This window comes from Jatropha curcas, chromosome 9 (assembly GCF_041381405.1).
Source record: "Jatropha curcas cultivar XTBG-Jc1 chromosome 9, XTBG_Jcur_1.0, whole genome shotgun sequence".
NCBI classification, from domain to species: Eukaryota; Viridiplantae; Streptophyta; class Magnoliopsida; order Malpighiales; family Euphorbiaceae; genus Jatropha; species Jatropha curcas.
Genome location: NC_143159.1, coordinates 7,522,530 through 7,544,998, shown reverse-complemented (window position 1 = coordinate 7,544,998; position 22,469 = coordinate 7,522,530). Strand labels below are relative to the sequence as shown.

General features: G+C 31.4%; 2 protein-coding genes across 4 annotated transcripts; both read right to left on the bottom strand.

The window, feature by feature from the left end:
• Nucleotides 1-912: 912 nt before the first annotated feature.
• On the bottom strand, nt 913-16,984 carry LOC149493540 (2-oxoglutarate-dependent dioxygenase 19-like). 3 transcript variants are annotated; one of them, XM_089725886.1, is made up of 6 exons: nt 16,711-16,984; nt 16,382-16,602; nt 15,810-16,140; nt 5,580-5,649; nt 3,522-3,619; nt 913-1,177 (listed from the first exon to the last, which is right to left on the bottom strand). In XM_089725886.1, exons 1-6 carry the CDS (start codon nt 16,915-16,917, stop codon nt 1,145-1,147), a joined length of 960 nt encoding a protein of 319 aa, XP_089582012.1. In that variant the 5' UTR covers nt 16,918-16,984; the 3' UTR covers nt 913-1,144. The 3 variants fall into 3 exon arrangements, with proteins under 3 accessions (XP_089582012.1, XP_089582014.1, XP_089582013.1); XM_089725888.1 differs by lacking the exons at nt 3,522-3,619; nt 5,580-5,649; XM_089725887.1 differs by lacking the exons at nt 913-1,177; nt 3,522-3,619; nt 5,580-5,649 and adding an exon at nt 14,304-14,564.
• A 1,552-nt stretch (nt 16,985-18,536) lies between these two features.
• On the bottom strand, nt 18,537-20,645 carry LOC149493539 (2-oxoglutarate-dependent dioxygenase 19-like). The gene is made up of 4 exons (XM_089726183.1): nt 20,453-20,645; nt 19,800-20,020; nt 19,279-19,606; nt 18,537-19,196 (listed from the first exon to the last, which is right to left on the bottom strand). The coding sequence occupies exons 1-4, from the start codon at nt 20,603-20,605 to the stop codon at nt 18,954-18,956; spliced, it is 945 nt and encodes a 314-aa protein (XP_089582309.1). The 5' UTR covers nt 20,606-20,645; the 3' UTR covers nt 18,537-18,953.
• Nucleotides 20,646-22,469: the final 1,824 nt, after the last annotated feature.

Here is a 22,469-nt window from a genome sequence, read left to right as displayed (position 1 = left end):
AAAATAAGGGAAAAAAAATCCTCATAGCAACATCATTTATCCATAAGCAATATAAAAACAATATGCTTCTTATGGATTCAAAAGAAATAAACAAAATTCACATTTTCAAAAGTCAAATCTCAAATATTCTTATAACACTTAGAAATCATATCAACTCAAGAAAAAGAACACAAATCTGCAATGCCTCAATCATATCTCATCTCCAATAACCACCACATCGAATCTCTATCCCTTATTCTCTAAGAATTTCCTCCAAGCATAATTCATTCAATGGTCCAGAATGATATAACCATTAATTATCAGCAGTAACCTCAATAATATACTCCGCTTACCACAACACCATTTTCCAATGGCTGGTTGTTTCCAATTCAAACCAATATGGCATGTATTTAACTTAAATTACTCATACTCTCACTTCAAAATAGATAAATTTCTACACATATACACATAGTCCTAGAACCGCCTAAACCAGGCTCTGATACCACTAAATGTAACACCCTCCGCCCAGTCCCGAGAGACCCGACGGCGGATGCCACATTCGGTGCCGGAGACACCGTCTTAACTTAACATATAAATCATAAAACTAAAATTATGAATTAGAAGTAATTGAGTATTCACAAGTTTAGCGAGTAAATTTTTTTTTATTTTTATAATAGCAATTTCATTTCATTTTCCTTGCATTTTTTTTATATACATTGGGAAAATTCCTACAGAAATATTGTAAGAATATCCTTTTAAAAACTGAGCTCGCCAAACATGTGAATACAAAATACTTCCAATTAAACTCTAAACTTCCAACATCTCCAAATAATCTTTATAACATAACAACACTTTTATACTTTCATAATTGAATAAATCCTCAATAGTATTTTAGATCCATCAATTAATTGCATTCATTATATCTATCAAGTCTTAATGAACTAATCATATCAACTGACTTCAAATATTTCATATTCAATCATTTAATAAATCTTATTCTTCTCTCCAAATATATACATCAAAATACTTTGTAATTACATACTTCAATTATATTTCAAATAACATAATATCTGAAAATGTAACAATTATACATGCCATCATTCTTCATTATATAAATCTCAATCGACTACTACCAAATTAGTCACTTCTGCTTTGATATTACTCTTCAAATCTTCAAGTAGCAACCACGATCTTCAACCTACGCGTGATAAAAATCGACGCGCTGAGTATAAAACTCAGTGGTGCTCATAATTCACATACTTACCAAAGTTGCGATGACAACTTACTTAAAAACAAATTTCATAAAATTATTTACAATCATAAATGCATTAAAATTCAACATACATTTCCATTTATAGCAAAACAAATAGCACATATACTAGTAATTAATAACATAAAGAATTTAATTCTTTATACCATAAATCCTTTACTTAAGACATTTTATCATCATAAATACTTTGGTTCCTTCAAATAAACTTATAATTAATAACATAAATAATTTAATTCTTTCAAATCATAAATTCATTACTTAAACATTATACCAATACATATACTCTTTATTTTTAATACCATGTACCGAAATATTATGCTTTGAAAATTCATTTGATAACATAATCAGTAATTTCCAAAGTAATGTTTACTAAAATAATATGATCTCATTCGTTTAATTGTATTACAGATATTTTCCATAGGGCTCGCATACACTTAGGAGAAAGAGAAGCAGATAGGTTTTCAGATACAGATTCAGAATGGCCTTAGGTCGCCAACCTTTTCAGAACATATAGAGCGCGTCCGCCCTAACAGAACAGAAGACACCCACGTGTCTAGCATATGATCATAGCTTCTTATCAGAATGGCATCAAATGCCGAGCATGCTCATCAGACAGAATAAAATCAAATCACGCATCAAATTCACACTAAGTATAGTAGAGCCCAAAATCCTTGTTTTAATTCTTAATTCATAACACTTATCATAAAACTTGTCTTATTCTTTAGTCTTCTTAAATTCATAATGTAAGCTTACTTTAGAACGTAGTAACTGAAAATTTCATCCTTAAACATAATTACTGAACATAGAAAATTTCTTATCATATGAAATCATACATGTAAGCTTACTTTAGAACTTAAGTAACTCATATACTTCAACATAATTACTTAATATAGAAAATTTATCATAAATCCCTTTTCTTTTAAAACTTTCTTAAAGTCATAATGAAATCATATTTTCCTTATTCCAAATTCAAAGCACATACACCTTAAATACCCATTTCTTTGTTAAAACTCTAAACATATAAAAGTTATCAAATAATCATACTTATGTCATATATATAAAATAATTAAGTAAGCTTTACTACACCAAGGTGGTACCAAGGGGAGGAATTTCCTTCTCCAATCAAGCATGCTAACACAACTCTTATGCACAAAAGTATCAATTTCAAGCCTCATCATGCATTATCTAAATCAATTTCACACCTTTCCAATTTATATCCATTTAAACATATCCACAACAACACTTTTCAAACTTATGTCTTATTTTTGTCAAATAAATCTTAAAGGATACAAAGAATGAAGAGAACTTCATCACACATAATTCATACCTTCATTTATCCAAATAAACCTATGATTCATGACATAGAAAATTTCCAGCATTAATATAACCTTGACCTTTGCTGGGTTTTTAAGACATAACTTAAGTTCTGTGTCTCCAAATTGAGTGATGTTTGATTCATTAGAAAGCTAAAACAAAATACTACAAATGTTATGAAGGGACCACAGCCCAGATCAATCTTTAAGATGGCAAAAAAAAGCTAGGAACACAGACCAACAGTCCAGACCTGATTCAGCAGAACTAATTTCAATGTTTATCAAAGTTCTACTTATCCAGACACTCAAATCACACCAATCCAAAACCAGAGAAGTCTCAAGACACAGGGCAACAACTCTCATGAAGAACTCAGAACATAATCTTATCATTATAGTGGTCAAAAAGGGCACTCAATTCAGTGATGCATGTAGCCCGTCATAACAGAGTCAGTTTGGGTGTTTCAGCCATAAGTTGAGCTATATATATCCAAATTGGACACAAGAGGATGGGTTGGAAAGCTAAGGAGCAGACCTACAACTTTCATGAAGGACTCAGACACTAATGGGAAATGAAAGGGATCGAAAAACAGTCCTTAATCACACCCAATAACACTTTTTCCTAATTTCAGCTTACTTAAATCATATACAAGGTAGAGATTTCTACCACATACTAAATACTCATCAAATATCATCTTAAGATCATAAATCCACAAATAATAACAAGAAAACTTAAGGCCTTATTCATCAATGGGTTCTGCCACTCTTGAAGAATGAAGAAGAAATTGTTTTCCTTATCAATTCAAAATATAAGCATGCTTAGAAATCTCCCAAGAACACATTTATACCACCAAAATTCAATAATCAAATCATTTCATATAAAATTCCCAATTTTCACAAAATAGTATAAACTTCACAAAATCAAAAATTGAAACAAGATAAGAGTGTTTATGAACACTAACCTTAAACATAAGCTCTAACAAGCTTAAATCAAACTCTTGAAGCCTTAGTTTTCCCTTGTCTTTGGTAGGAAGTTCTCCACCCTTTGTCCTCCAAATTACTTGAAATTATTCACCAAATATCATTTCTCAAGCTTTAATCTCAAAGATTAAGTACTTAATCAAAGTTGAATGGAGTGTATTTGATGTGTTTAGGAAGTAAAAATTGAAGACCTAAAGGAGAAGAAGAAGAAGAAGAAGAAGAAGAAGAAGAGAAAGGTCACGTTAGATGGAGAGGAAAAGGAAGAAAATATGTTAGCTCAAATAATGGAGTTGACTAAAGGGTAATTTGGTCCTTTCACCAAAATTGGATGGCTAGGATTGAGCAATGTAATTCAATCTAATGGCTACAAATATTCTCCAAATTAAATTCCTTCAAAATATTATTTATCTCCATAAAAATTCTTAAATTTAATCCTTAAAAATAATTCCTCTAATTTCCTTAATTATATAACACCATCTCAAATTTACTCCATAAAAATAATTTCTCTAATTTCTTTAATTAATATAACAACATAATTCACTATTCACTAATTCTCTAATTTCTCCAAAAAAATATTCATTACTTACTTTCTACCCATAAAAATAATGTATACATACTCCAAAAATATTAAATAAAATATAACACATAGATAGTAATTTTTCCGGACCAAAATAATACTTATTCCCGGACCGATGGCACTATTCACAGACCGATAACTTACTATTTCAGACACAAAAAAAATGGGGCGTTACACTCATACTCATACAGAATGAACATAAGCAGATTTGATCGTGGCCTATGTTAGCGCCACCCCCATCACATACTCGTGGCCTATGAAAGCACCACCGTGGCCTATGAAAGCACCACCCCCAATCACACAATCGTGGCCTATGAAAGCACCACCGTGGCCTATGAAAGCACCACCCCATCACACAAATAAGTGCGTCCGCCTATTTATAAGGGTTGATAACCCTAGCATATGATCATAGCTTCACAATAAGAAAATCCATCTCATCATACTACGTCTCAATCATGCATAGTAGAGCCTAAATCAAAAGCATTCTTTCACAAAAGCAATAATTCTTAATCAAAACCTCTTCATTTAGTACTCATCAGTTCAAATATTTTACTCAAAACACTATAAATGTATATATACTTAATATAATATAAAAGTACATAAATCAAGAACTTTTCAGCATTGTTATAAACTTGACCTTTGCTGGGTTTTTAACACATAATTTGAGTTATGGGTCTCCAAATTGAATGAAATTAGATTCATTAGAAAGCTAAGCCAAAATGCTACAAATGTTCAGAAGGGACCACAGCCCAGATCAAAGAGTAAGATAGCAAACAAAAGCTCAGAACACAGACCAACAGATCAGACCTGATTCAGCAGAACCAAGTCCAATGTTTCTTGAATTCCTACTTCACCAAACACTCAAATGAAACCAATCCAGAACGAGAGAATTCTCAAGACACAGGGAAACAACTTTTATGAATAACTCAGAACCTAATAATGTCATTATAGTGGTCAAAATGGGCACTCAATTGAGTAATACCTGGAGCCTGTCACAACAGAGTCAGTTTGGGTGTTTTAGCCATAAGTTGAGCTATGTATCGCCAAATTGGACACAAGAAGATGGGTTGGAAAGACAAGAAGTAAAGATAAAACTTTTATGAAGAACATAAGACGTTATTTGGCCATTTATGTGGTCAAAATGGACAATGATTTCGGATATACTGGTAAGACACCATAACAGAACCAGTTTTGGTATTTAAATCATAAGTTGAGCTACAAGTACTGGAATTAGACATAAAAATATGTTTTGGAAAGCTAAGAAATAGAGCTGCAACTTTCATGAAGAAGTCAGAAACAGATGGGGAGTATAAAGGGGTCGAAAATGAGTTCTAATCTCACGGCAGAACATATCTAACATGAATTCAGCAAGTTAACCAATACATACAAAATTCCCAAAATTCATTCAAAAGCCTAACCATGTAAAAACAACTTAAACAAGTGAAAGTATAATTGCACTAACCTTCAAACCAAGCTTTAACAAGCTCAAGCTTTGGTCTTGCCCTTATCCTTGGTGGAAGGCTCTCCACCCTCTACATGTAAGACACTCAAAATCAAACAAAGAAAACACAAACAAAAGAAGAAGTGGAGCATGATTTAGCATGTATATGCTAAAGAAAACTCTAAACCCCAACATAAATACCTTATCCTAAAATCACTTACCAAGTAGGAAAAATCACCAAATTCCTTGAAATTAGTCACCAAATATTACTTCTCTAGCTTCAATCTCTAATATGTCTTAATTAACTCAAGTTGTATGGGTGATTTTGATGTGTTTACTAAGGAAAAATTGAAGAAGAAGAAGAAGAAGAAGAAGAAGAAGACGTAGGAAAAGAAGAAGAAGGATAGTGTTGCCCAATTAATGGAGGAGATAATGATTTACTCCATAAAAATTGGATGGCTAGGATTGAATGTAAATCTAATCTAATGGCTACAAATATTCTCCAAATTAAATTCCTTCAAAATATTATGTAACACAACAAAATTCTCAAATTTACTCCATAAAAATAATTCTTTGAAGTTCCTTAATTAATCTAACACCATTTCAAATTTCATCCACACAACTATTGCCTCTAATTTCCTTCATTAATATCACACCTTAAGTCACTACGCACTAATTCTCTAAAATTCTCCAAAAATATTCATTACTTACTTTCTACCCATAAAAACCATGCATGCATGCTCCAAAAATGTGATAGAACCTATTACCTATATATAATAATTTTTCTAGACCAAAATAATACCGACTCCCGGACCGATAGTACTATTCACAGACAGATAAACTACTATTTCAACACAGAAAAAAATAGGGCGTTACATTTGCACCTAATTTATACATATAATAATTATATCTAAAAATATTGAATTTTTATATTATCTTTGTAAAAATTAATAAAAAAATATGAAAAAATAAATTATAAATAATCATTCTAACGGCTATGTTTAACGAGTAACAACATGCGTCGCACGTTCTTGAACACTAACGTGCGTGTGTGTATATATATATATATATATTTTTCTTTTTTTTTCTCACAAAAATATCTATCTCTTAAAATTTATATGATATTAATAGAAAATTAATGGGTATACAAATTATTAAATAACTTGATAGTTGTTACTGATTTTTCAATAAAAACTATATCTATCTATTAAAACTAAAAGTTATTTCTTGATCTATATATTTTTTTATTGGAAAATTTATTTTTTCAAAATTTATTTTTTCAAAATTTATTTAATATTAATAGAAAAATAGTAGATATATATAAAATGTTAAATAAGTAGATAATTATGATTTTTTTAAAAAGTCATTTCTATCTATTTAAATTAAAAAAATTATATATATATATATATATATATATATATATATATATATAATGTTTTAATTTTCTCTTATTAAAAATTATTTTAATATTTACCATTACTGATTTATTTAATGAATCAAGTATAGTTTCATTATTTTTTTCCTAAACAATTGATAATTTATAATAGTTTATAAATAATAATATAATTAACTACAATAATTATTACAATAATATTTAAGAAGTGCAATTATCGACTAGTGCATATATATTTGTGCAACTTTTTAGGCAAGTTATTCTTTATAATTGGGCCATATATCTTTATATTATTTATTTTTATTTTATTTTTATAGACAAATACAAAAAGTTTGATATTTATAGTTATTTTTATGTTTAACTGATAGCATTAAGTTGAGATTAAAAATTTTGACAAACTAATTACGTTTAAACTTTGACAAACCTATGGCTACCTATGTAACATATTACTTAATCTTCATAGCTATGTGTATATATATATATATATATATACCTCATGACCTATATATAAAATTATTTAGAACTTTAAAATATTATAAAATAAATTTTAATATCATTAAATTATTATAAATAAATATTATTTTCAGATTTAAATAAAAATTTTAATATCATAAGAATGATTGTTTTAAATATTCAAAGCTAAAAGTAGTAATGTACAATAATATTTGATTATATAAATTTAAATTATTATATAATACATAGTCTAATTATGTATGCTACTAGTCAAAAAATAGTAATATACAATAATATTTGATTATATAAATTTAAATTATTATATAATACGTAGTCTAATTATGTATGTGAAACACCCCGTAATTTTATTTTCGAAATTTTAGAATTTTTAATAAATCAAAAAAAAATCTGAATTTGTGACGGTATAGGCTGTAAGTACCGAGCAATTTCAATCTGGGCCTAAATGGTGAGTTGGGCTCAAGCCCAAAACACATTATCGGAATTACCGGGTTAAGAACCTTTAGAAATTTTGTTTAACTAGATTTGGAGCCCTAACTATTAATGTATTTTAAATATGAAAATGTGATTGTGGTTACTACATGAATTAATTATCTTAAAAATCTAATATTATGATTATTAATATTAATATTAAGTAAATTGAAGAAATGTTATAGAACCTAATTAAAATAATAAAAATAAATATACGTAATATATATATATATATATATATATATATATATATATATATATATATCAAATCGATTCTGTAAACCAGGTGAGAACCCCGTAAACCAAGCAAGGTCGGGCCAAATCGTTGAGTTGGACCAAACCGGCTCGAATCGAACCGAAATGGCCCAGAACTCTCTAGACCCATCTTCTCCTCTCTTTTTCTCTCTTCCTCTCTTCTTCTTCGCGCACGCAAGGAGCAGCGCCGCTCCTCCTCCCTCTCCTCGTTTCCGGCCACCGCTCAACGAAAGTTAGGTGGCAGTCGACTCGTCTAGTGCTGGTGGTCATGTCTCCAGAGTTGTTCTCCTTGACTCGTGCTCACCAAATACCGGCAATCCACACCATTTCCAGCAGCTTCAAGGCGAGGGACATGCCTTGATCGACTCCTCTCTTCCCAACGAGTCTCTTTCTTCCATCAGTTTCGGCGACAAAGCTTGCTTGAGGAAAACGCCATGAACGGCAGTGGCGAAGCCACTGTTAGGGCCATTTCCGGAGAAACAAGGCTCAACCAGTCCAAATTGATCACGGATCCGGAGTCCCCATGAGATTTCGAGTATTTTGGTATATATGTTGTAAAATTCTGGGCAAAAGTCGCTTTTCCGGTAACCGTGCACGGCGATGGCTGTGGCGGTTCGGTGACCGGCCGGCGAAACTCCGGCGAGGCTCCAAGAGGCAGAATGATCTCCTCTTCGCACGGGTCGTGGAATCGTTGCCCGATTTTCAATCTGTACGCCCTAAGACTTAATTCTTAATTTTTGTATAAATTCTGAATTAGTTAATTAATGAATCTAATTGAGTAATTAAGTAAATTAAAATTGAATCATAAGAAAATAGGTTATTGGAATAGCCTAAATATATGTAGAACATTTTTAGTCCTTCGTAAATAAATTAAATTGATTAGTGTGCGGATTTTTGCGATAGCCGAATATGTTTAGTTAATTGGCTTAGGATTTTAGAATAATGTAATTGTAAATTAGTTTAGAGTATTGTCAAATAAATTTCATGAACTATAATCAGAACTAGAAGATTTGACATGAAAATAAGAATTCTTAGTTATTATTTGTGTGAGTTGATTATTTGTTGATGCAAGAGCTCAACGGATGTTGGGTTATGAATGTGGCGGATGAGAAGTGTTGTTGTGAGTTGCCCGACGGATGGCCTGTGTGCATTGATTGATAAATATATAATATTATTGTGATATTTAAACAGGTAGATAGTCCGACTTTTAGGGGAGATGTTGCCGAAATTTCAATAGAATCTAGACTAATTTTAATTAATAACATAATAAGTAAGCTTATTTAGATAATTTCTATAATTTGATACATAATAAATAAAGTGCTTTAATTGCTTTATCATTATCATTATTATTCATTCAATTATTTATTTATTTTCATTATCATTGTTTATTGTTATTATTATTTATTTTATCGTTGTTGTTTATTGTTAATATTATTTATTTAATTATTAATTGCATTTGAGAATGGATGTCTAATTGTGCATTGCATTACGATGTTCAACTGATCAATATGTCTGCATTTAATTGCAATGTTTGATTAATTGTGTTGTGATAATGCTATGCTTGTTTGTGTGGAATTGGGATGAAGTGGGTCACCATGGGTTTGTGAGACCGTTACCGTTATATGGATCCTAATTATGATTACCGTTAGCCGGGTAAATGGGAGATCGGCGCCCCCGTGTGCACCTACCGTTATGATTTGTATGATATGGAAAACCACAGGTTGGCTTCTTTATTGGGCGCACCTGATAATCTAAATTTGATTGCAGCCCGCAGGGTGGCCTCCTATTGTGAGCGCCTGATGATCTAGATTTGATGGAGACGACCGGGTTGCCTCCTGTTGGTATGGAAAAGAAAAGAGAGAATGGAAAAACAATGAGAGGGCTAGTCAAGTGAGGATTAGACCGGTCGGCCAGAATGGGGGATCGGCTCCCTGGTGCACACGTGAGAGGATGGGCCATGTGGGAGGACGGCTCATCGGGGGTTTCGGTGACGCCACAGACCAATTTCCACATGATGTGATTATATGAAGATGTTAATGATTGTGAGTGCTGGTATGTGCCATTTGTGTGACTGGCTGCGTGAGCATATAACTAGTCGGATGACTAGATTGATATGTTTACACATTTGTGTGACTGCGTGTGTTGTGCAATAATTATTGCTCCTTAGAAAACTCACATGTCTTGTTTAATTTTTTAGGAAGTAAGTTTCTCTTTAATTCGGTTTAAGCTATGTTTCTTCGTCGCAGGGCTATAAAGAAGTTTTCCTAGTTCCATAATTATTTTGCTATGTAACTACATGTATAAGAAGCTATGTATATCAAACAGTTAGTGACTCCGCAGTTGTAGGATTTACGTACATTTAGTCGTGTATTAACATAGACGATATAATTATGTGAGCCCATATTAAAAATGTGATGTCTTGTTAATTGGGCCCGAACTGTGGAATGTTGTAGCTGATAAATTTGGATCGAGATTTAATAAAATCTTGAGGTTTATTTTCCTATAAATATGGGCTAAATGATTAAAATTATATTTAGATAATAAATTTTTAATGTTTCAGGCTTACTACGGGTCTCGGGGGCTTTAAGCTTACTTAGGCCCTAGTGTCGGTCCGGCCCACGGAAATGGGTCGTGACAGTATGCTACTAGTCAAAAGCTTTTATTCTCTTAACAGATATCATGACTTATATATTTAATTGCTTTCTTAATCATCATCTAAAAACTTTAAACCATTCTCTTAATAAGTGTACTTTTTGAGATTAAATTTGTGCTCTCATCTTTGGGGATCAAATTTATCAAATTGATTTCTTTTTTACGTTATCTTCAAAGGAAAAGGGAAAAAAAAGGAGAAACAAAATAGAGCTAATGTTATTTATTTCTTAAAAAAAGAAAATATAAATGTAAAAAAAGGTTTTGAAATCATGATCGGATATGCTATGTATATATATATTTAGTTAGCCTAATATATTAGTTTATCCTGAATTTTATTACCTTTTGCAATTGCACTCTAATTTGATATTTATATTGCAATTAATTCTAAAATTTTAAATAAAATATTATTTTTAGTGGGTCTCACATATAACTTCAGGTTAACTTAACCAAGCTACCCATTTCTCCCAAAAAACATCCGAAATGCAGTGTGTGAGAGACAAAACCTATGAAGTTTCAGTTTGGTTTAAATATCAACTTCAGTTTAGTTTCACTTCTAAGAATTCCGGTTCAACATTTTCCACTTCGGTTTAGTTTGACTTGAATCGAACAGAGCGTTTGGTCACCTCTGCTCTTTATCTCCTGGATTCAAAGGCCAATTGTTAGTAATATTGAAGTAAAGTTTTGTGAGGTTTTTCTAAAATTTGGAGCCAAATCTTAGTTCTGTTGATTTTATTATTACAAAATAAAAGTTCAATGATTTTCAAGAAATGAATTTAAGAGCACTGGAATTTTACTCATTGTAATTTTTTTATTATTTATAGGTAATTCAATGACTAAATTAGCACCGCGGGCTACACAATTAGAATAGTTCTCTCTTGATTCACCAAATTAATGGAAACAAGTGCGATTGAAAGGACTCGAAATTATTGATATGGTAAGTCCATAAATTATAAATGAGTTACGATATTCGAGATTCAGCTAAAACAATTTGTCCCCATGAGATTTCGAGTATTTTGGTATATATGTTGTAAAATTCTGGGCAAAAGTCGCTTTTCCGGTAACCGTGCACGGCGATGGCTGTGGCGGTTCGGTGACCGGCCGGCGAAACTCCGGCGAGGCTCCAAGAGGCAGAATGATCTCCTCTTCGCACGGGTCGTGGAATCGTTGCCCGATTTTCAATCTGTACGCCCTAAGACTTAATTCTTAATTTTTGTATAAATTCTGAATTAGTTAATTAATGAATCTAATTGAGTAATTAAGTAAATTAAAATTGAATCATAAGAAAATAGGTTATTGGAATAGCCTAAATATATGTAGAACATTTTTAGTCCTTCGTAAATAAATTAAATTGATTAGTGTGCGGATTTTTGCGATAGCCGAATATGTTTAGTTAATTGGCTTAGGATTTTAGAATAATGTAATTGTAAATTAGTTTAGAGTATTGTCAAATAAATTTCATGAACTATAATCAGAACTAGAAGATTTGACATGAAAATAAGAATTCTTAGTTATTATTTGTGTGAGTTGATTATTTGTTGATGCAAGAGCTCAACGGATGTTGGGTTATGAATGTGGCGGATGAGAAGTGTTGTTGTGAGTTGCCCGACGGATGGCCTGTGTGCATTGATTGATAAATATATAATATTATTGTGATATTTAAACAGGTAGATAGTCCGACTTTTAGGGGAGATGTTGCCGAAATTTCAATAGAATCTAGACTAATTTTAATTAATAACATAATAAGTAAGCTTATTTAGATAATTTCTATAATTTGATACATAATAAATAAAGTGCTTTAATTGCTTTATCATTATCATTATTATTCATTCAATTATTTATTTATTTTCATTATCATTGTTTATTGTTATTATTATTTATTTTATCGTTGTTGTTTATTGTTAATATTATTTATTTAATTATTAATTGCATTTGAGAATGGATGTCTAATTGTGCATTGCATTACGATGTTCAACTGATCAATATGTCTGCATTTAATTGCAATGTTTGATTAATTGTGTTGTGATAATGCTATGCTTGTTTGTGTGGAATTGGGATGAAGTGGGTCACCATGGGTTTGTGAGACCGTTACCGTTATATGGATCCTAATTATGATTACCGTTAGCCGGGTAAATGGGAGATCGGCGCCCCCGTGTGCACCTACCGTTATGATTTGTATGATATGGAAAACCACAGGTTGGCTTCTTTATTGGGCGCACCTGATAATCTAAATTTGATTGCAGCCCGCAGGGTGGCCTCCTATTGTGAGCGCCTGATGATCTAGATTTGATGGAGACGACCGGGTTGCCTCCTGTTGGTATGGAAAAGAAAAGAGAGAATGGAAAAACAATGAGAGGGCTAGTCAAGTGAGGATTAGACCGGTCGGCCAGAATGGGGGATCGGCTCCCTGGTGCACACGTGAGAGGATGGGCCATGTGGGAGGACGGCTCATCGGGGGTTTCGGTGACGCCACAGACCAATTTCCACATGATGTGATTATATGAAGATGTTAATGATTGTGAGTGCTGGTATGTGCCATTTGTGTGACTGGCTGCGTGAGCATATAACTAGTCGGATGACTAGATTGATATGTTTACACATTTGTGTGACTGCGTGTGTTGTGCAATAATTATTGCTCCTTAGAAAACTCACATGTCTTGTTTAATTTTTTAGGAAGTAAGTTTCTCTTTAATTCGGTTTAAGCTATGTTTCTTCGTCGCAGGGCTATAAAGAAGTTTTCCTAGTTCCATAATTATTTTGCTATGTAACTACATGTATAAGAAGCTATGTATATCAAACAGTTAGTGACTCCGCAGTTGTAGGATTTACGTACATTTAGTCGTGTATTAACATAGACGATATAATTATGTGAGCCCATATTAAAAATGTGATGTCTTGTTAATTGTGCCCGAACTGTGGAATGTTGTAGCTGATAAATTTGGATCGAGATTTAATAAAATCTTGAGGTTTATTTTCCTATAAATATGGGCTAAATGATTAAAATTATATTTAGATAATAAATTTTTAATGTTTCAGGCTTACTACGGGTCTCGGGGGCTTTAAGCTTACTTAGGCCCTAGTGTCGGTCCGGCCCACGGAAATGGGTCGTGACAGTATGCTACTAGTCAAAAGCTTTTATTCTCTTAACAGATATCATGACTTATATATTTAATTGCTTTCTTAATCATCATCTAAAAACTTTAAACCATTCTCTTAATAAGTGTACTTTTTGAGATTAAATTTGTGCTCTCATCTTTGGGGATCAAATTTATCAAATTGATTTCTTTTTTACGTTATCTTCAAAGGAAAAGGGAAAAAAAAGGAGAAACAAAATAGAGCTAATGTTATTTATTTCTTAAAAAAAGAAAATATAAATGTAAAAAAAGGTTTTGAAATCATGATCGGATATGCTATGTATATATATATTTAGTTAGCCTAATATATTAGTTTATCCTGAATTTTATTACCTTTTGCAATTGCACTCTAATTTGATATTTATATTGCAATTAATTCTAAAATTTTAAATAAAATATTATTTTTAGTGGGTCTCACATATAACTTCAGGTTAACTTAACCAAGCTACCCATTTCTCCCAAAAAACATCCGAAATGCAGTGTGTGAGAGACAAAACCTATGAAGTTTCAGTTTGGTTTAAATATCAACTTCAGTTTAGTTTCACTTCTAAGAATTCCGGTTCAACATTTTCCACTTCGGTTTAGTTTGACTTGAATCGAACAGAGCGTTTGGTCACCTCTGCTCTTTATCTCCTGGATTCAAAGGCCAATTGTTAGTAATATTGAAGTAAAGTTTTGTGAGGTTTTTCTAAAATTTGGAGCCAAATCTTAGTTCTGTTGATTTTATTATTACAAAATAAAAGTTCAATGATTTTCAAGAAATGAATTTAAGAGCACTGGAATTTTACTCATTGTAATTTTTTTATTATTTATAGGTAATTCAATGACTAAATTAGCACCGCGGGCTACACAATTAGAATAGTTCTCTCTTGATTCACCAAATTAATGGAAACAAGTGCGATTGAAAGGACTCGAAATTATTGATATGGTAAGTCCATAAATTATTCATAGGTCTAATTAATAATTTTGGATTTTAAAATTTATTTTAATTAATTAATTAAATAATATTCGCCACGTAAAAATTTATAAACATAAGTAGTATGGACTGTAGTTAAGTAAAACTGTAAAACAAGAGAACATGAAGCACTCTTTCTTAAACACGTTTTCCACGTTCAGTCAAAGAGAGTTGGCGATTCGGAAGTGGACGTGAAAAACTGTAACCACTCGAGGAAGTTATATGCAACATAGAAGACACCAACAACTTCAACAACAAAATCAATTAAGATACGTCTCAATTTCAACAAAATCTCTTCTAGGAGACGCAACTCGAACTCAATATTTTAGATTTCTCGCTTTTCAGGTGAGTAAAAAAAAAATTAAAGACAGGGCTTTGATCTACCCTAAGAATTTATTTTTTATAAAAAATTACAATTTGTTACTTAAAAATCTAGAAAATTATATTTGATAATTAAATGTATTACAATTTAATTATTTTAACTAAATTGAAAATCCTATACTTTTTATAAATGTAGAAGGAGGGATAAGTAAACTAGACAAAAAGATAATTTGTTGTTTTGACAACAAAGGATATATAAAAAGGGAAAACTATTTTAATATTTTGATTTTAATAATATAAACAGTTTATAATATTATTTCATAGATAAAATATTAATAGAAAATTAAATCACATAATATAGATAACAAGTGCAATGCACGTTCAGAAAAATTACTTTTCCTAAAAGAATGAACTATATGTTGAATCCCACAATTTCTTTTATGCCAATTATTACTTTATATGGAAAAGACTCATTTGTTTTACCGAAATTGGTATTTTATTACTTGAGTTAGTCTTTGCAGGTAAAGCGGATGTATAATTATCAGTTAAAAGAAAGCTAATTTGTCATAATACATGGTTAAATTGCGTAATTGTATTTGTACCTCAAAATGATCTCCGAGGAGAACAAGAATGGCATGAGGAGGAATTTTAGCCTTGACCCAGTTGCCACTAGAGGTTAAAACATCAAGACTAATGGGAGCAGTTTCAATAAGCGAAACGAAAAAACCAGTATCGGTATGAGCCGGTACTCCGTAGGAACCTTTGAGTTCGAACCAAGGTGGATATACTCCCAACACTGCTACATCAAACCCTGACTCCAACTTCAGTGCCTTCTCAAGGTAACAATCCTCCATTCCCAAAATCTTCGAAAATGCCCTTGCCAATCCAAATTTTATTTTTCTAAATCTTTTCACATATTCCCCAAATGCTTCGCTGCCAAGGACAGAGCTAGAAATTTATAATTTTTTATTAAAGAGACAAGTGATTAAAGTCATAGAACCAAAAAAACTCTTCGGGTCCTATATTCGAACCCTCAAATCATTGTTTTGTTCTTTTATATGTCGCCAGCGGCGGATCTACTTTACAAAAAGAGGGAAATTGATCAAAGATGAATAAACATCAATATAGATAAAAATATCATCAATTGGCTAATAATAAAATAATTAATAATTACCTGAAGTCAGCTGGTTTTGTTGGACAATGAAACTGAGGGTGTGTGACCACCCTCAGACATTCTCTGTTTTCACCATTAGTGGTGAAAAGGCACCTTCTAATCTTATCCGTTGGATCCGTTGTCTGATACTCCTTTCTTTCTTCTTCAGTCAGATCATAAAAATCAGAAATTCCTTTGAGTGCATCTTCAATTATTTTATCTGGTAAGTCATGATTTACCAACTACAGAAACATAGAAAAACAAACAACTCAGGAGAAGTATTTAAAATGGTAAATTAATTTCCTATTTCGAAAAGAACATATATACACATTTCTTATGAATTTACACACATTGAAGCAGGCATACTCCTTCAATGCTTTGTCGAGGTCTATGAGGGTTTTAGACCTTGTTTCAGGATCTTCAGAGCAAAGCATAGAGTAATCGAAGGTGGGGATTTCATCATTTGCTCTTGGATTAATGGAGTCCACGGGGTTAATAATAGAGATGTTATTGAGCTCAAAATGGTTCTGGGTAACAAGTGAAGCTGTTTCTGCCATTTCGATTTTTAGAAGGAAGAAGAGACAAGATTTTTATGATTTGCATGCGTGGATATTACCATTACATACCATTGCATTATATAGACACGAAGTGTAGACTGTAGGCTATTAAAATTTTTATATTATTAAGAACGTGACTTTTAAATCTAAAAATATGGAATTATCATGTCTACAGTGACAAATATACAATGAGAATAGTGGAGGCAACTGCTGCCACTGATTATTTACGTCTTAGTATATGATTAATTTTAAATTTAATTCATTCCACTAATTTTTTTTAACTATAAGTATCCTAAATATTTGTGTAATGATAAGAATTTCCTAGGAAAAAAAATGAGTGCGTAAGTTTGTCTCAACTAAACATTAAAATCTTATTTTTTGTAAAATTTCGGTAATCAAATGTTCTCGTAGAAGAAATTTCTAAGGACAAATTGTGTAATGTTAATTAGGAAAAAAAAAATCTAGAATAAAAAAAAAGAATCACCAGTCTACATTTCAGTGATTCTGTCGCTGGACAATCACTTTCTATACGTTATGGTGATTCTGTTGTTGTGCAGTCACTTTCTCGCAAAATTGCATTTCAAGCTATATATATATTATATTGTAGGGTTCAATATATGCAGAGAGCCATAACTAATAATTCAATAATATAAACATTAATCTTAGTAATGCAGAAGGTTATCTAGCCTTTGCTGGTTGCTACAACTCATGACAAGTCTAAAAAAAATCCAAACAGCAAGTAATAATTAGAAAAGCCCTAAACCCTTCTATTCTCTCTTTTGCATATAATTTGTTCCGCAGTATTAATTGTTTTAGTAGTTATTAAATATTTTATTAATACTTAATTGTTAGCAATTAACTTTTAGCTTATATAGTTATTAAATTAGAAGTGTTCGGTAAAAATAACTATTCAATTCTCTTCTTTAGAATCCTAAAAAAATGCAGGTCAGATAGAAAAAATCCATGTTAAAAGAAATAAAATCATCGGTTCTCTTCTTTTGATTCAAAAAAAAAAAAAAAAAGAAAATAAGGACCATCCCAAACTGTCTGCGGGCATTATGACAGTACTAGATAGCCTTACCATTTTTAAAAAGTGTTCTATTCGTTGAATTGTCATTTCAACTCATTGTATTGACGTGGTATCTTGATAAAAAAAAAATGGAAGAATCAATTAAATCCCAAAAAGATTTACTTGATAAAAATACTAAAAAAAAACACCATGTTCCAAGCAAGCTGTTAATTACCAAATAGTTAGAAATGTCTCCATTCTAACAAAAGAAATTATTTTTTATTAGTTGAATCAAGATGAGCCGTTGGATCAGGTTCGAGTAAATTAAGCTCGATTTTTTATTTGGAATAAATCTTTATGCTTTTAGGAAGCAGGAAGTAACCCCTTAGTCCATAAAATGTACAGGTCTTTTTCCCTTAATGGACTTGCCCAAAATCGGAATTGTATTCTTCCCCAAAACATATTTTGCTTGGTAATTCATGCCTGTCCCTCCCGTAACTGCTTTTCTTTCTTTATTTCTTTCTTTTTTTTTTTTTTTAAAGATTTCTTTCGATTTAAATATGTATTGCATTCTTGTGATGCACTCAATAATTTCTTCATACGCAAACTCTAAGAAAACCACAAGGCATTATTTATTTATTTTGGTTACAACAGGGAGCTATATAAACTCCAAAGAGACTACAGACAAACTCAAGAATATGAAACACCAACATCATCAGATGTAATAACCAGTAATCCATTCCAGGAGGAGGATGACTAAGAACATGAACTTCCAAATGGTAATTCTGTGCCTTGCCATCTATGATTAATCCTCCTCCAAAGCTTTATTTAAACCACAACAATCATATAGGATAAGCATAAACAAGAATAAAAGGGTTGCTCCACCCATGAATAAACGGCATGTAGTTTCCTTAGATCGTATATCTGAATAATCGGTTGGAGCATAAACTGAAGATAAACCCTAATAAGAACTAAAAGCTTCACTTAAAACCAAAACAGTAAATGATAGAAAATTATTGATGATGTTTCAGAGTCGAATCTGGTTGAGGCATGACTTTCCATCAATGACATGGAATTGGTTATATTCCAAGTATTGTTTGTAGGTCATCCCAAGATATGCAGGTGGGTGGCCATCGTCTGTAAACTCTGGTGCAGGCGTCACAACTGTGTCCAATGATGGTCCCAAGAATAGAGGTAGAGTTACCCTTCTGACTTCATTATTCACCACCACTCGATGTAAGGCACTCTTGTATTTTCCATTTGTTAAAATCTGTAAAACAAAAGATAAGGGCCTTTTTTTTTTTTTTTTTTCAAATTGATCATAATATAAAAGAATGAGAAGTAAACAATACCTCAAGATGATCAGCAACATTAACAAAAATCCAGTTAGGCTTAAGATTTACGTTCAGCCATTTGCCATTATGCTGGACTTGCAAGCCACCGCTCACATTTTGGATTATGAGAATAAGAAGACTGGGATCAATATGAGCGAATTGACCGAGTCGATTTTCAGAATTTTTGCGTGATGGATAGTCATTTGCAGTAAAGAAATCATAGCCTGATTCCAACTTCATTTTCCTCTCTATGTAGTGTTGTTCAAGTCCTAAAGCTCTTGAAATCCCTCCAAGTAGTCCAATTCCCAGCTCTCTCACTTTTGTGCTATATTCCAGTAAACTCTCACTTTGAAAGAAAAAAAAAACAAATATTTAGTGCTTGTAAAATTTTATTAGCAATTAGAGGCAGATGGTTAACACTTAACATGGTAGTTAGAGTAGCTTTCTTTTCTCTTTTTCTTTTCTTTTTTCTTTTAAATTCTAGACTTCTAGCTGCGTTATAAAAATTGTTGCAATGGAAAAATTATTTATTTGTATACCTTAAACCAGGAGGATTAGGAGGGCAATGAAAGGTAGGACGCACTGCCACCTTGATGAATTCCCTGCTAACCTGGTTAAGGTTGCCTTTGCCCCACCTGATTAAATCTCTGGGATCTTTAGTATCGTACTTGAGCTTCTCATCCTCAGGCAGATCGAAGAACTCAAAGAGCTTATCTATCACTCCTTTAATCACTGTGTCTGGTACTGTATGGTTTGTCACCTGCACGTGTATCATTTGCTTCGATATATTAGTTTATCACATACCGTTTTCTATTTTTTAATTTCCATGCAATAGTAACTGAAACAACATCATTAATATTTTATTTACTAATTATAGTTTGCGAAGATCGTAAGGTTTCATATTATAATAGTAATAACAAATTAACAATCACTCGTAGGAGAAGCAGCCATGAACCTCGAAACTAAAATAATCTTAATACCCAAATGATACATGGGGATATTCAAGGTAACTGCAAAAAGTGCATACATAATGAGAATTACTCTGATTAGGCGAATTTGATACGGTGAAATGAAAATGGCAGAGGACAATCACAACATGGTAATTAAAAAAATAAAAAAAAAAAAGGAAGATTATTATATGGGTAACTGTTTGAAAAAGAAAAAAGGAAAAAGCAAGCATGATTTTGCATACAGTGAAGAAGCCAAAGTGAAGACAGGCTCTGGCTAGGTCTTGTACAGCCTGAGACTGAAGAAGTGGATCAGCAGAGACAAGCATTGAGTAATCAATAAGAGGGATAGTCTCATCCTCTCCTGAAAAAGAATCCTTCTCGTTAGTTTCAACCATTGTGTCTGTCTATATAACGTATGAGAGAGAGATTGCCTAGATAATTAAACAAGTGAAGAATATTATGCAAAGACAACTGCATTGAATGCTATTTATAGGCATGTAACTCTAAGTATGTTATGGTCTAATTATACCTACCTACATAGCTTAATTATATTGAATTAATTAATTATATGTAATGCATGTTACTTTGGAAATTTCAAGGAGTAAATAATAAATATTTTCCAATTTTGACTTTATTTATATTAAATACAATAAATAAAATACTAATGTGAGATAAAATATAATTTAATCAAATTAATGCATATTTTGTTGTAATTTATAGGTATCGTTGCTTTCTTAACTAATATCTAAAAACTTTAAACACTCTCTTAGTAAGTGCACTTTCTCGAATCAAAGTTATGCCTTCATCTGTGGGGATTAAATTTGTCAAATTGATTTTTTTTTTACGTTATCTCTAAAAAAGAAAGGGCAAAAATGGGAGAAAGTCATCTTTATCATTTCCATTGTTTTTTGGTTTCCTATTCTTTTTCTTTTTTTTTTTTTTTTCTTTTTGCATCTGTAAACCACATTTCAATTTAATTCTGTGAATGATTGATGGCAATTGGTTTTATTACCTGTTTTTTATTAAGCTTTTTATTGTTTCTAATTAAATATTTTCTTTCTAAGCAGGTAGCTATCAAAATTAAGGTAGTTTTTATTCTTATACTTTTTATGATTCTCTTTCTCACATTATCTATTACTTTCACCCCTGATTTGGATAACATACCTATTAAATGTTCTCATCTCAACTTTTTCCTTAAAAAGTTTTGAATTTTTGTTTTTCTTTTTACAACTTTTTTTTTTAGTTTTTTATTTTTTAAATTGCATTGTCAGTCATCCGATGATAACATGTACTGTTTGATCTGAGACATTGAAATGGATAAATATGGCAATATAGTATCATAAATAAAGTTCCAGGTTTCCACTAAATTGAAGGAGAAGTTCTACTATAAGACTAATTATGGTTGATTATGGCAATTAAAAAATATTAAATATCGCCAAATGAGTAGGAAATGTGAGATCTAAAGATGAATATGTAAATAGTACAAGCAATAACCACATAGAAATCGGATGCATTCGTAGGAAGGTGGAAATGGGTTAATTTGGACACATGCATTGCAGATTGGTCGATGCATCAATAGAGAAGATTATACACGTACAAGTTAAAAGAGCAAAGGCAACAAAGAGGAGTACAATGATAGCAATGAACGAAGGAGTAAAGAAGACTTTAGATGAAGAAGCCGAGAGTCTCACGATGAAGTAAGGATCTTCTTTGTGATCTTCTTTGTTTTCTAAATATTGAGTGAGAAAGATTGTTTAAAGACTTTGGATACCTTCCATATACATAAGTTGTACCCCTCAAATAGATGAACTGATTTTATCACATCGATGATCATAAACATTGTACACAACTTTTTTTGCCTTTAGAAGATTATAGTTATTTATTCAATTTGTAGATTTTGGTTTTCTACAAAAAAAAAGATTATTTTTGGTCATGAATTTCTTATTTCTCAGTACTACTTATAGTTAATTTCTTATTTCTTATGGTTAATAGTTACATTATATTTGCTACCACCACTGTGATCCTTATTTATTTTTTCTTCTCTATTTTTCAAATTTATTTATTTCTAAATACATAAATAACCAGATACTTATCCCTTTTTTTTCAAAAATTATATTCATCAATTAACTATGTTTTCTAATTATAAGCAATACTATTATCTTTTATCCTATCTACATTTTAATTGGAAAACTTTATTTTTTTTCAAATTTATTTTAAGATAACATAAAACTAATATATATATAAGTATGAATGGGAAAT